The sequence below is a fragment of the Botrytis porri genome (genome assembly GCF_014898465.1).
Source record: "Botrytis porri strain MUCL 3234 chromosome Unknown BPOR_008, whole genome shotgun sequence".
Taxonomy (NCBI): domain Eukaryota; kingdom Fungi; phylum Ascomycota; class Leotiomycetes; order Helotiales; family Sclerotiniaceae; genus Botrytis; species Botrytis porri.
In genome coordinates this window covers 1,328,475-1,343,445 of record NW_024066082.1, presented here as the reverse complement: position 1 = coordinate 1,343,445, position 14,971 = coordinate 1,328,475, and the positions used below count along the sequence as shown (strand labels likewise).

At 42.9% G+C, this 14,971-nt stretch overlaps 4 protein-coding genes across 4 annotated transcripts; 2 read left to right on the top strand and 2 right to left on the bottom strand.

Annotated features, from left to right (window-relative positions):
* Positions 1–128: 128 nt before the first annotated feature.
* EAF01_006522 (uncharacterized protein) lies at positions 129–1,985 on the top strand (the record flags this gene model as incomplete). The annotated part of the gene is made up of 4 exons (XM_038914776.1): positions 129–396; positions 446–529; positions 590–1,040; positions 1,097–1,985. The coding sequence occupies 4 exons, from the start codon at positions 129–131 to the stop codon at positions 1,983–1,985; spliced, it is 1,692 nt and encodes a 563-aa protein (XP_038769731.1).
* A 1,856-nt stretch (positions 1,986–3,841) lies between these two features.
* EAF01_006521 (uncharacterized protein) lies at positions 3,842–5,275 on the bottom strand (the record flags this gene model as incomplete). The annotated part of the gene is made up of 3 exons (XM_038914775.1): positions 3,842–4,807; positions 4,843–4,934; positions 4,963–5,275. 3 exons carry the CDS (start codon positions 5,273–5,275, stop codon positions 3,842–3,844), a joined length of 1,371 nt encoding a protein of 456 aa, XP_038769730.1.
* A 1,353-nt stretch (positions 5,276–6,628) lies between these two features.
* On the bottom strand, positions 6,629–7,177 carry EAF01_006520 (uncharacterized protein; the record flags this gene model as incomplete). The annotated part of the gene is made up of 1 exon (XM_038914774.1): positions 6,629–7,177. One exon carries the CDS (start codon positions 7,175–7,177, stop codon positions 6,629–6,631), a length of 549 nt encoding a protein of 182 aa, XP_038769729.1.
* Positions 7,178–11,015: 3,838 nt separating this feature from the next.
* Positions 11,016–14,887, top strand: EAF01_006519 (uncharacterized protein). The gene is made up of 3 exons (XM_038914773.1): positions 11,016–11,873; positions 11,946–14,000; positions 14,063–14,887. The coding sequence occupies exons 1-3, from the start codon at positions 11,672–11,674 to the stop codon at positions 14,770–14,772; spliced, it is 2,967 nt and encodes a 988-aa protein (XP_038769728.1). The 5' UTR covers positions 11,016–11,671; the 3' UTR covers positions 14,773–14,887.
* Positions 14,888–14,971: the final 84 nt, after the last annotated feature.

The window sequence follows — 14,971 nt, the reverse complement described above, 5'->3', positions numbered from 1 at the left end:
TACAATCAAGAATTTACAAATCCACCAGAAACTCAGACACATATTTTTCTTTTGCCCTTTCTTTCATTACAGCATGCGCATATAGATTACTTTTTCGCAAGCGGCGCATCTTGCATTTTACAGTCATTATGAAACTACGAACTACATCGGCGCGATCCTTCCGACTCTTATCCGCGAATTCTAGAAATATATATCAAGGTTCAAGGAATTGGAATTGTATAACTCGCTGTGAACTCAGCAGCGAAAATGGAAGGAGATATATCTCTGCGGTCGCATTAGGACCAAGGAAAGCAGTCTCAAATTCAGATGCTGCTTCATTAACACCAAGACGTTTACTGGCCTTTCCCGCATCTTTTATTGCAGGACAGCGAAGGTGTTTGGCAACTGTTCAAAACGGTACATAATCGTTCTCACCAACAAAAAGCATTTGCTAAAATTGCTGTAGAAAATCCGGATGATCTAGGACCTATGAAGGAATACAATGCGCGCGTTGCATCGGGACAATTGAGGGACGATGAACACCAGAGAGGTCAGCAACATATCTACATATTCATACCCTGTAACAAAGTCTGACGAATTATGCTTGTAGGCATTATACAGAATCTTCAACATCTCCATGACGAATTGCGATATTATACGGCGCCTGCGATTGTTCACCCAACCCTCGAATCTCTTCAACCTCGGCCAACTTCTATGTTTGGACGTATATTTGGAAACAAACCCAAAGAATCGGCTTTGAAGGAAATACCAGAGAACCTCCCAAGAGGACTTTATTTGTATGGAGACGTAGGAAGTGGAAAGACTATGTTGATGGACATGTTTTATGAGACACTGCCAAGTAGTGTAGCATCAAAAACGAGGATCCATTTCCACAATTTTATGCAGGATGTTCATAAGAGGTTACACAGCATGAAAATGCAGTACGGAAATGATATTGACGCTGTACCTTTTGTGGCAGCGGATATTGCGGAAAAGGGAAATGTACTGTGTTTTGATGAATTTCAATGCACAGATGTGGCGGATGCTATGATCTTGAGAAGGTATTGTCCTCTTTCTTTTTCGACTGAAGTTTTGTTCTTATGCTCATCTCTCATAGACTTCTGGAATCTTTGATGTCCCATGGAGTCGTTCTTGTCACAACCTCCAATCGTCACCCGGATGACCTCTACCGTAATGGTATTCAAAGGGAATCATTCATTCCCTGTATTAATCTCCTCAAGTCTCGTCTTCACGTCATAAACCTCGATAGTCCCACAGATTATCGAAAAATTCCTCGTCCTCCTTCCGGCGTCTATCACTGTCCTCTAGACGCTCACGCGCCTACTCATGCGGAAAAATGGTTCCGTTTCCTTGGTGACCCTGACCAATCTACTCCTCATTCAGAAACTCAACATGTCTGGGGTCGCGAAATCCACGTTCCGAAAGTTAGTGGTAAAGCCGCTATGTTTACATTCGATGAGTTGATTGGGAAACCTACTAGCGCAGCTGATTACATTGAACTTATGAGAAGCTACGACGCATTTATCGTTACGGATGTTCCCGGAATGACACATCAACAACGTGATCTCGCTCGTCGTTTTATCACGTTTATCGATGCCGTCTATGAATCTCGTGCTAAGCTTGTCTTGACGACCGCAGTACCTTTGACGCAATTATTTTTGTCGAAAGAAGAAATTCAAGATAGCATGAAGAAAGAAGTGGCGGATAAGAAAGGACAGAAAGAAGTTAATGAAGGAGACGAACTTGATGATGCTATGAGAATGATGATGGATGACTTGGGTATGAATATGAATATGTTGAAGAATACTAGCATATTTAGTGGGGATGAAGAAAGATTTGCTTTTGCGAGAGCGCTGAGTCGATTGAGTGAGATGGGGAGTCAGCAATGGGTGGAGAGGGGTATGGGATTAGAGAAAGATGGGGGGAAGAAGGAGAAAGAGGGTTGGCAGAAGGTTAGGAGTAAGAGGTTGGAGGATATTATGTAGTGAGTTTGTTTGGAGTGGCTTAGAAGTTGATTTTGATGTTGATGTTGCGCGAGATACCAATGATTTGCTGCTTAGATGATAAGGGGAGGGCTGGAGGATGGTTGTGGTTGAGATCTAGAGTTGGATAGTTAAAGAGAGAGGGAGGCCGATTTGCCATCCTTTCTTTGGGATGCCATTATATATAGTATATACAAGTATAATAGATCGATCGACATATACCGAGATACTAAGTCAATTTAAGCATATGAGGGAACAGTCATCCGGCGAAACGGATAACCGAGCTTCTTGAGCGGGAACAGGCCTCATTTTTGCAACTCCTTCTCCCCCCTTTGTCCATTTCTCACTTCTCTTCTACCCCTTTTGAAAGTTCAAAAGCACCCGTGAGGAATCTCTACCACGATTGAGCAGGGCGATGCATATTCAATGTTCCTACCATCTCCAGTTTCGTTCTAGATACTCTCCTGCTTCAGATTATTGCATCTTGCACGAGTATCATTTGTATGTGCGCTGGAGGAAATATCTAGAAGTATCTAAGAGTAGGATTTTTTGTGTGAATTGGTAATCTTACCTTGTGTTGTGGACTGCCTTCTGATTTTGGATTGGGGTGTGGTGTGGTGTGTTGGAGATTGGAGATTGGAGATTGGAGATTGGAGATTGGAGATTGGAGATTGGAGATTGGAGATTGGAGACTGGAGATTGGAGATTGGAGATTGGAGATTGGAGACTGGATATTGGATATTGGATATTAGATATGTAAGACTTGTATGTATGGTGACATATACATTTGACATATATGATATTAGTGTACCTATCTACTATGTAGTTGCGCCTTAGATTCTTCATCGCATTGATATTTGACTGATGAGCAAGCAGCTAGAATGTGAATTCGGATACCTTAATAATGATAACTCTATAACTCTATACCCCAAGAAACTTTCCCACATTAGTTGAGTTGTATAATACTATTTGCAGATTTACAAGTCCAACTAACTTATGAAAGATTACAAATATTCAAAAAGTCGGGGTTTCTGTTGTGGAAATATTGTTATTGTTTGAAGATTATGAATTTCTCTTTTCGGATACTTGGAGCGGATATTCGGTTCGTAAACCCCTAGTTTGGGATTTGAATTATGGAGTTTTGTAGTTGAGTATTTTGTTTTGGTTTGGTATGATCATTATGAAGAAGTTGATTTTTTGCGCTGTAAAGTTATTGTGTGGAAGATTCGCTTGTTTGTGAGTTCTGAGTTCTGAGTTTTGAGCTTTGAGTTCTAAGTTCTAAAATTATAAATTCTGAGTAGGTATAATAGGTTTTGAGATTTAATTCTGCATTATAATGATTGTTCCAATATTGGCTTGAAGAATAAATGGGTTTGATGTTTTGGAATATTTGATGATTAATGGATTTGTGGCAGATATAGGTACTGTAATGTAGTGAAGTTGAGCGGAGCGGAGATTTGAAGGGAGGTTGCTTGCTTGTTTGCTTGCTTGTTGCTTCTTGGATTGTGAACCTTCGGTTCTATTTGGCGAGAGATGAGGAGAGATGAGGAGAAGGAATGTATTGGGATAGAATGTTTACATACTTACTTTGCGGTTTCAATTTTCTTTCTTTCTGTGCTGAGTTGAAGTTTGGAGTTCGTTGTTGTGGTGGTGGTGTGGAAATTATTAAAGATGATATATAGACCTTTGTGATTTATATCAAGGAATCCTAGATCAATCAAGGAAACGCGAGAATCTCGCTTGATTTGCCGACAGGGACGAGAAGTAAATGGGCTGCTGATGTTCACATATGATAATAGTGTACATATTTATCTGAGATATGAAGATGGATTTGCGATTGTGTAAATCGATCTTGAGGATTATTGATTAAAAGTGAATATCAATGATGGTGTGATTAAATTTCCAATTTCCCATTTCCATTTCGCTTCCTTCCCCCTTTCTTCAATCCCCAATAAAGCACTCTCCTCTCTCAATTCCACCCCCATCTCCACCCATCCACCCACCCACCCACCCATCCATCCATCCATATACCCCCACACCCTCCATACCCCCAACAAATAATTCTGCACATCCCTCAAAACCACCTCCTCAAGCTCAAACCCCGTCATCCCATTAAACACCCCACAGAACGTTCCCGGCGTGATCTCCATCCCCGTCTTCACGGCTTCCTTCTTCAACACTCTCCTTATCCTCGCAGTATGTCTCTCATCATGTGCTCTCATCCTCTGTGCTATTACCGGAATAATATATTTCTTAAACCTGCGCAAACCGAGTTTCATACCGAGATGCGCATTAAAAATTTCAAGTGCTTTAGACCATCCGCACGCGTGGAAATATATACGCGGTAATACCGTAGAGAAAATTTCAGTAAGTTGCGAGGATAACCCCTCTTCATATTTGGTATGCATATGTATCTGTAACTCCCTCTCCGCAATTTCACATAACGCTTCCGTAAGAAGCAAACTATTCATCTCCTCCTTGTCTCCCAATTTAAAAACCTCAGCTTGTCGCATCAAGATTTCAAAATTCCCAAAACTCATCACGAACCCCACCTCCTGGAATTTCATCCACGCGTCTCGCATCGTCAATCCGGAATGCCAGATTTGCGCTAGAAGCGCATAGAGAAATAGAAATGACGGAGCGCCATTCGTGGCACATTTCCCTTGCTCCAGCGCGATGATATCGATTGCTTTTTGGAGAGTGTCGAAATCGTATTGGGGGAAGGATCTTTCGAGGGCGTTGAAGAAGGTTTGGAAGGTGTCGGATTGGGAGTGAGGGGATTTGTTGGTGGGATTGAGAAATTGGGGCTTCTCATGGGGAGGAAGCTGGGGATAGTGTTCGTCTTGATTGAGAAACGTACTGATGGTTCCGAGTTCGGGGGTTTAGTGGGCCTTTGCGAGTCCGGTCCAGTCGATTGTGCTCTTGGTGAATAGGTTTTGTGTGGTTGAGTAGCTGGTGTAGATGGTGAGATGGGGGAGACTTTCTTCGAGTGAGCCTTCGGAATTATCTGGGTTGTTGTTTGTCTCTGAAGTATGATTCGAAGAGGATTCTTGAGGATTGTTTGTGAGAAACTGGGAGGTTGGATTGGGAGTTCTGGGGGTGATGTGGTTGATAGGTGTAGTGAGGAAGGTAACGTGTCTGGATATGCGATTGGGTTTCAAAGGTGAATGAGCAGTTTTGGAAGGGTTCGTTCTTGAGAAGTTCTTGATTTCATGTTTAGAATGGGAGAGTTCTGCCGTGGGTTTCGGGGTTTCAGAAACACTATCCTTTGAATTCCCTTCAGATGTACTCATGTTGTCTTGATATATCTCTTACTGTGGCGTAAAATCTTTGAAGTCTTTCCTATTAAACTCGGGGTTTTCTCAAGAAAAAGAAACAGGAAGAAAGCCAGCCGTGCCTTTTAAGAACATCGAGCCCCAGTATCCAGTCATATCCAAATTCCAAGTCTCAATTAAAACAGTCAGTATCTGTGTGTTTAAAACATTTCCTATCTTTTCGAGTTATCATTACCAAGGAAGTTTATATGAACATGTCGAAAGTCATAACATTAATGGTTATGATATGTTCTTACTCTCTCACGTGGAAATCCTGATGATAAGCTGGAATACCTATTCTTCTGCACATACTCGCAAAGTAAGTAGTAGACTATTGATATTCTTGGAGAATCTGAAATTTGTAATCTTGAAATGAATGCTTAATGGTATTGTAGGATGGTTCATATTCTGTACCGTGTGTACCTAGGTATGTAACGCAAAATTAATGTTTGGGGCGTGAAGAGATGGATGAGTGAACGGTAGGTAGATTAGCTGAGTTTGAAGGTTGATATGATAGACAAAGAGTATGACCCCACGAGGAAGTTCTCGGTATTTGGTTCGTTATTTTGAACATTGACTCGACTGATGAGTTTCTCGGGACCTCGTTAAACTTGTAGGTTATGAAAATAATTTATTCTATGTGATTAAATAAGATACCACACGAAAGATGGCCATGCCTATGTGCATAAATTCCCTCATTTGCGGGAGCATGTTGGAGGATGGCTTTTAAACGGGAGGAACTTGAGTTTTACCTTCCCTTCACGCTCATAGAAAAAACCAAGCATGTAAATCTCAATAAACTTAGATAGTTAAGAATAGGGAAATCGGCAGTGCCTTACCACTTCCTTGCCGCGATTGCGAGGTAAAAGAGTTGAGAGTACGAGGAAGCGAAGAATCGCAACATGTAGGAAACGAATAGTTACATCAATTCTTTATTAAAACTGACTGTTAAGTGCATTAGAGAGACGTGTATGTAATAAAAGCCTTCCCGTATTTGAAAACATAAATATGCCCAAATTTGATATCCCTCATCCGATCAAATCATTTTCTTCCATACTCGTAGATACCCACAGTTTACAGAGGTAGACATTCCCTCGTATCAGTTTGTTGTTACCTAATACAGAGATGCCGTCAAAAAGAAAATTCGTTACTTCGTGCATGACCACTTCAATATGAAATTGCCAATTCCTTGGAAATCATTATCCTAACATTCGATTGAACGCCACATCTTATAACATAAACTTCTCGAAAAGCAAGATCATCTCAAATTCGCCCCTCTAAAATTAGAAAAACAACAACAAGCCGGTCAGATCAAAGAATCCAAAGTTACTCTTACATTTCCACAAGAGGCGAGCATCTTTGGCATGGATAGGCTGCTTGTGGGCGTGCGTTGGCCTCTGCGAGGATTTTTCGGGCGAGTTCTTGTGCAGCGTTGATTCTCTCGATCTCAGGCTTTTTGTAGATTTGCAGTGGTTGAGCTGGAGATATAGGTTCCTCATGAAATTGGGCCAATGGTACAGCTGAAGACGGAAGGACTTTGATGACTGGTGGTAACAATCTTCGTTGCATGAGTGGCGAGAACTCTGTTCGCGAGGTCCGGAAACTATCGCCAGAATCGGATGTCTCGAATAGATTGCCACATGTAGCGAAATGCCTTTCCCGCGTAGCAGAATTGATGAAAAAGGTTCCAGGACAAGCTTCGCAGATAAATGCATGCTCGCTTGCGTAATGTGCGGCAACATCATCAGATGATGAGAAGATTTGAGTACATTGAACACAGCCGAAGATTGGTCTTAGAGTATGCATCTTGGTTCTATGTGCTTGAAGTTGCGGGTCCTCTCCTTCACTAAAGAATCCATCACACTCACAACACTTGACCATATTGAATGTATGATAGTGATGACGAGCCGAATTAAGGATGCTAAATTGGTGATGACAGCCGGGCTTGAGACACTTCAGCTAGAGCTTACAAGTAGCATCTTCATTGTTACCATTAATCTGAAAGCCAGGTTCGTGTTCTTCTGTGAGTTCATGTGATCGGAAGCGTGCTGGAAGAGTTCCAGAACGTCCCTGAAACATTTGGGACACTCGGGGCATTTAATACGGTGATTATTGGTGCCAGCGATTGTCATTCCATCTTTCTTACATCTAAAGCCTTGATTATAATCTGCCAAACGAAGCTTTTCGAAAGATAGCTTCCAGCAAGCAGAGTGACATGTAATACCCTGGAAATATTGCAAAATGTTGGAGTTGATGTCATTCTCAATGAATGGGGGAGAATGTTACATCTATGGTGCCTTGGCGACGACTGTGGCAGGCTTCACACTCAGAGCACTTGAAGTTACTGTGTTCTGATTTCTTGTGCATCTCTAAATGTTTTGGTCCTTCACGCATCTCTCGGCACAGGTCGCAGGCCCATGTGTGATAATCGGCAATGTGTTGCTTCAAAGTGGCTTCGAACAGGTATCCCCTGCGACATTTTTGGCACTGGAATAGATGAGCGGGAGAGAGCGCATGCTGCTCAAGGGCTTGAAGCGTTCTGAATTCTTTGTCGCATGGCAAACACTTGAAGCTGTGGTGTCCAGGCTCATGTGCGTTGAAGTGTGCCCAATCTGTGAAGCATTTTCTGCATTCATAGCAGTGGTATGGATGTACAGCATCAACATGGGCGTTTCGCGCAGGGAGAGTTTCGGAAAACTCTCTCGCAAAATTGACAAGATAGCTGATGTTGCGACTTATTATGTGAATCTAATTCGTCTTGGTTGTTGAACGCCTCGTTGCAGTCGCGACAACAGAACGTGTGTTTGGCTGCAGTATGCATTTCTCTTGCCTGTTGTGACCCGAAAGGTTTGAGTTCCTCGCAAACAACACAGACCCAAGCCCGTTGATGACGACGATTGATGCAATGTGCGAACATATGCTCCCTAGTGTCGAAGGTAGCTTCACAGGTCCAGCACATGAAAGTCATGGTGAGCTCGGTTTCAAAACACCGAATTTGTGGATTTGAGAGAAACGACTGGACCAACTAATTAATTACTACCAACTGAATTTTTTTTTTTGAATGTGATGGCGAACAGACCTGAATTTTTACACAGAGTGGCGCAGACTATCTTCCTGAGATTAGCTGGAGCGATGGATAATATCCTTGAATGAGCTAAGTCTGGATCTTGAGAATCAAGTATAAATCAGAAACAAGGCTTGATTGATCTTGGAGATTGAAGTTATTGGCTCGAAGAACCACCCAATATCGACGATACACGAGCATCGAATGTTACAATGGTTTCAGATAAAACCACAAGAGTGTCGGGAAACTGAAAGGTGTAAAGAGAGGAGATGTGATGAGACAGCTAGACGGAGATACGGCTGGACAAATCAAAGAAGAAGAATTCAGTCACCCGGAAATCAATTAATTGATTTTGATGCTTGAGAGAAATTGCAGAGAAAGTAGAATGTTTCAATGGAAAGCCTCATTGGTCAACAATGAGGAGAATTGGAGGAGAATATTGTCTTGTGCAATCAAGATAAAAAAAAAGGTTGATACAATGAAGAGAAATGCGCGCTTCAAGCTATGTAGAATTTACTGGAATTTGCGCGATTGAGAATTGAAAGTGTTGGAATAATATCAAGAAGCTGGCGAAGGAAAAAGTTAGAAGGGCGATTTCCGTTAGCGTGGTTGTGTTCCAACCCCCCCTCAAAGGCACACTTCACTCCTGGCAGTGAAAAATGGAGAGAGGAAAGAAATAGAAGAAATGTTGACATCGGAAGCTTCAGTCTCGTCCCCGAAGGAATGATTCAATGAGTACCGCCTCAACTGTATTGATACTATATTAGAAAGATGTATCCACCAAGTAAACCTCAGTTTGAGATATGAGAGGGACAAATCCGATTGGGGCGACTCTAGCAGCTTGCTTGAATAAGTTTGGATCTGAAGCGCAGCGATGTTAAGTTTCATAAACTCTCTTGAGAATCTCGCTCAGACTTCACTCGCAGTTCTACCTAGCCACTTTTTCAGTTCTAAATTTGATATGACCAAGCCTGCTTATCTCAAGGCCAACACGCGTAATTCTCCAACTACCTCTGAGAACATCTGCGCATCTTCATCGACTCTGCCTCTTCATACCTTCCTCCAATAGACTGATGGACTTACCTTGACGTCTATTCCTAGTTAAGTAGCTCGACTTGATTTTTGCCAAGATATCCTCAACCATTCCCACACCATTTTACTTTTGACTTTGCCACGGTAGAAGACAAATTGGCATGTACAGTCGAAGCATCGGTGAGTCCTTGTTGATATTTGCAACTGATAATCTATACCCCGGCAATGGCAAGTACATCACTCTTCATGTAGGTGCCGACATGTCAGGCGGCTCTTAGGTATATGTGCGTGATCCGCGCATGTATGTCCCGGCAGTAATCAGATGAGGCGGGCGGAGTGCAAGTCTTTGACCCCAAGCCATGCTTATCATTCGAGCGCAGTAAACCCTGATGTAAATGCCAACCCTTTGGCAAGTAGAGGAGAATGATTCTTCGGCCAAATCAGTGTGACAACAGTCTTCGAATCCCACATCGCAAGGCTTGGTATTTCCTCTGGCCCTCTGGCAGATCCAAATCACATATGAAAACTGTACGACTTGTACACCAAGTCAAGACTTAAGATCCATCGACTAGTTAAATAAGTGGTAAGAAACGGAAAGTCTCTTTAATAGAAAAGAGGATCTTGCCCAAGGGTCGATCCTTCTCTTCAGGTGATAAGACATGATATGATGTTGACTGGAGAATCAGCAAGGGGCCGGAGTCTAATTATTGTGAGATCTTACAGAATACGGTAACCGAGATGTGGGACCTGGTCCGCCTATCAGGGGCTATGTAATTGATGCCAAGCAGATCCCCAAGGATTGATTGATTTTGCGAAAAGCAACCCAAGAATACTCTTCACATCTAACATCTAATGTTATGCAGGCTGGCTTTATATTCTAATTAAGAGAAAACAAACGGCGTCATCTACAACGCTTGAGCAGCCGTTCTTTTATAATTTATTCAAAACTTTGACAGGCAAAAAATCGGTTCAATATAGGCCTGCAGCTTGCTTATCTCAACTATGCTCGAGCCATGCTATCCTCCTTGCACCTCTGCCGGATGTGCAGGAAGAGGGCATGTGCCGACGAGGCATGTCACCGACATCAGCGATCATTGGGCATCTGCCAATCCTTGGATCATGGCAGGCATAATGCCATGCCATGTAAACAGGGCGAGCTTGACTCAAACTGAACTTTAATAGAGCACCAGCAGATTCCGATCGGCTCCCACAGGTTAATTCCGATGCATCCTTATATCGCACAAACTTGTTTCCAAGACTTCAACTCTTCAGAAAATCCTTGGGGTTCAACTCAACTTTCTTGCACAGCCAATAACGTCACCGCGGCTTTTCAAAGGAAAGGTTACACCAAGCACGATAGACGATGACCTGATGACTTGCGGGGAAATATGACAGATCTCAGACGAACAATACATTCAAGGGTGGCGTCTGGGAAGAAGAACCGCATTAGGAATCTCTCCGGACGGGACGTTCTAAATGCATGCCGTGACTGATGACGGTCTGGCGGGATCAAGGCTGAAAGGTGGTTACTCTAAGATGTGACCGTGAGAGATAGAACATACTAGTGCAAGGTGACATAGTTTGCAAGCCCTGAAAAGTGGATATTCAGGCATGGTAATCTATTTAAGGTTGGAGGTAGCCACTTTGTGGTAATTTTACCGGACCTATACTGGTGAGAGGTGCGGTACGAGCAAGCCTCGCAAGCAATACATTCTTTAGGTCAAAAGCCACTTGAAATTTCTCTCAGTCACTGAAGATAAATTGAACGGTTTGAACGGGGTTTTGCTTAGGGGTTTATGGTTCTAATTAAAGGATTGCGGAGGTTCCGGATCATACAAGTTAGTCTCTCCCGGTCAAGGGGATACAGACCGGAAGGTCTTGAGGTCAGTGCCACTACTGATCTACTGCTACTCCTTGTCGGGCAGGAGGGGCAAGTAGAGAAACAGAGTTTCTTAGGGTCTAGATCACTTTGTTCTCGCATGGTTAACTTCCTTTCATATATGGTAGCGAATCTATAATTGGGGAAGTTCTCAACTCTCTCATGCAACAGCTGTCTCATAAAGTTGAAGATCGTTTATTGGACGTGCGCTTGAACTTTAAACGTTCATCGGCGTGATAGGTAGGCTTTCACTGGTGAGCTTGGTCAATGCGGCCACGCTTCCTAAGCTACTGAGCAGGGTCTAGGCCTCTTGTTGCTATATTCCGTCAATATAAACTGTTTTGTTCAAATACACATTGGGTCGCCGCCGTTGGTTGAACATTCTTCCGAATACTCAAGTATGTCTGATAATGTCCACCCTTCAACACGCGGTGTCCACTCGAGTTTTCGGTCAGATTCAACATACGGCTCAGCAAACATGGACGCTGAAGCTTCAATTGCTCGAAAGAGCAGCCTTCCCATGCCAACTTCCTCTTTTGGCTGTAGTCAGTGTCCTAAATCATTCAACAGGCGCGAGAATTTGAGTCGCCACATGAAAACCCGTAAGTGAGCATAGATTAGAATGAACCTCGGACACTAAAAAGCTTGTTCACCGCTAACAAATAACCTCTTAGACGATGTTCCTCGGACTCATATTTGTCAAATATGTGAAAAGACATTTACTCGCAGTGATTTACTAAAAAGGCATGAAGCCGGTCATGAAAGATGGGACAAGAAAGAACCAAAGTCTGAAGGTCGAAGGGGATCGGTGAAACGAAGGAAGACTTCTGAAGATCCCGAAAGCCACGAAAACATTGAAAACTTCAATCGGACGCCTACGAGTCGATCAGAATCGGCTCATTTATCTCCATTGCAGAGTGGCCCATCATTTCTACCGGAAACGGTAACGGCAAATTACTCGACTTCCTTTCAAGAGCCCACTGGGATAAACATACCGTTCCTCGAAGCGGCGCCTAGATCATTCGGGGCAGGCCAACGACTAAATATCAACAATAATGCACCCCAATCAATGCCAGTACTTGGCTTTGTACACCAAGAGACGCAGGTTTTCACGCAGCAATACCGAGATTCATATCAAGACACAACCTTGGATCACCAGTTCCCTACGAATCCTCTTGGTATAATGGGATATTCTTATCAGATACCCTTCAGTCATACTTCCTATTTGGAACCAGTGAACAGCGTGATGGGAAATGCGTGGGTTTCCAACGAGTTATATGCTAGCATGGTTGAAACTGGGAACGAATGGGAAAATACTGGGAAGCTTTTCAATCAAAATGTTCCAGTTCCAGATTCTATACAGCAACATTTTAGCAATATTAAACTGGACAGTTCAGGTTCAACTTCTACAATGCCAGCTAGCGAGCCTGATTTTGAATACCATCAACCTAAAAATGATAGATTGGATTCTCGGCCAACACGATCTGCAAACCTCGCACGCGTCCCTTCACCGCCAAATCTACCTTGGGGTGAAGATAAATGGCCTTCTTCATGGAATCCAAGCTTGGATCCAAATGCAATGTTGGAAGCTGATCCAGTTGATCTACCATTTGATCATCCTTTATTTCAAAACCATAACCCAAGATATGATATTTCAGAGTCAACATATTACAAAATGCGAGATTTCTTGACATCTCCCGTTCACGAAGTTACTGACAGAAGACCACTCTTCACAATGCCACCGTTATATGTGGTGAACATCTTCATTGGGCTTTACTTTAAGCATTTCTCACACCAAGCACCTGTACTTCATCATCCTACCGTGGATACCAATCAACTTTCTCCGCCATTATTATCTGCCATGATGATTGTTGGATCTACTTATAGTCACCTTAAGAATGGAAGACGACTAGCCATTATTTTAATCGAAGTTGTCGGTTGGCATTTGCTTGCCGCTATTCGTCTAGATATGAGCTTGATTCGAAATCCTATGACGATTTTTACCGAAGCCTTACTTATCCACATGGGATTATGGTGTGGAAATAAGCGTGCATTCACCGTATCCGAGTCTTTCAAAGGACATGCTGTCTCCCACATGCGTCGTTTATACGAAAGTGAAAAAACAAATACGCCAAATAGATATTCGTCTGTGGATCAAACATTGAAAGATCCCCAAGTTCGATGGAAACGATGGATCGACGAAGAATCTCTTAACAGGCTTTACTGGGTTGTCTATGCAACTGATCGCCAATTCTCCGCGCTTTGGAATCAATCGTCAGCAATGACAATTGGTGAATTGGTGGATGTTAGCTGTCCTTGCGATGAAGTCTTTTGGTGCGCCTCGTCTGCTAGCGATTGGAACTTCGCGCTTGGGTCCGCGAAGCTACCACAGTCTTTATCTTTTGCAGCTGCTGTAGGACCTTTTCTATTTTCTCTCACCCCTCCCTCGCCTATACCCCCCATGGGTCATTTCTCGACAGGAGAGGAGCCTATATTTCAACCCCAGCACATTCGATTACCGAATCTTAATTCATATACTGCGTTTCTTGTTCTGCTTGAAATTCAACGTCAGATATTTGATGCGTCACAAGAATCTTTAGTTGCTAGCAAATTCATCAACAGTCAAATCCCACCAGAAGTCTACGAAAGTTCACCCGGCCATCATCCTGCTTCATCTCTCTCACAGGCCCTGAAATCCCGCGTTTCTGCGAGGAGACAAGAACTAGCCTGTACGTTGGTGTATTATATATCCCATTTCCCCATGTCGATAACTAAACTAATCGACATACAGATACGCTTAACCGCTTTTCGAAAACTTATTTACGACCTCAATTGACTATACCTCACTCCACATCTCATATTTTTCACCAAATCTGTATTGTTCAACACCATATCACAAGTCTTTTCCTCCATATTCCTTTCACAGATCTATTAAATGCGGTTGGAAAATCGAGTCATGCGGGTATTGCGCATGCTCTAGAGAGACTAAGACTGTGGGCAAAAGAAGATCCAGAATTAGCTATTGATGTAGCTGTCCGAGCTGCTGTTGCAATCATGGAATCAAATAAAAATCTTAATGTGGATGTGACCGGCCAAGAAAAAGAAAGCGCGGTAGCCAAGGAAACAAAAAGTGATATGATAGATACGGGGGTTTATGGAGCCTCATTATTAATGATGACTCATGTCATTCTTTGGGCTTTCGCACAAGTTGCAGATAATAACCAAAAAGATGGTCTGATGAAAAGACTGAGAGGACACAAAAACACAGCAAATGACGCATTCTTGGAGATATTGGGGAGCGAATTGATGGATGAGGAGGATAGTGAGGAACTACCTGGCAACGGAAAAGGCGTAGACCCGGGAAGACCAAAAAGATCGCTATTTAAAAGTGCAGCAGATACGCTGATGCGGTTTGGCACTTGGGGAGTTGCGCTCGACATGGCGATGCTACTACGTTTCAGAGCGGAAGGGCAGGGCAGGGAGGGAAACAGGAGGCGATGAATTCGAATATAATCTTCTGGTATGGATGATAACTGTATATTATACAATTTAGACCAAATGAGGGTCGAGTTAAGCTATTTGACTTCTCTAACTTCTCGGGGGTCATTGGAAGTTATCATTCTACCTACCCTCGGACATGTATCTTAATCTAGAGAAATCCACAAAATACATCATTTACTGAGTAGATATATGTAGCTGA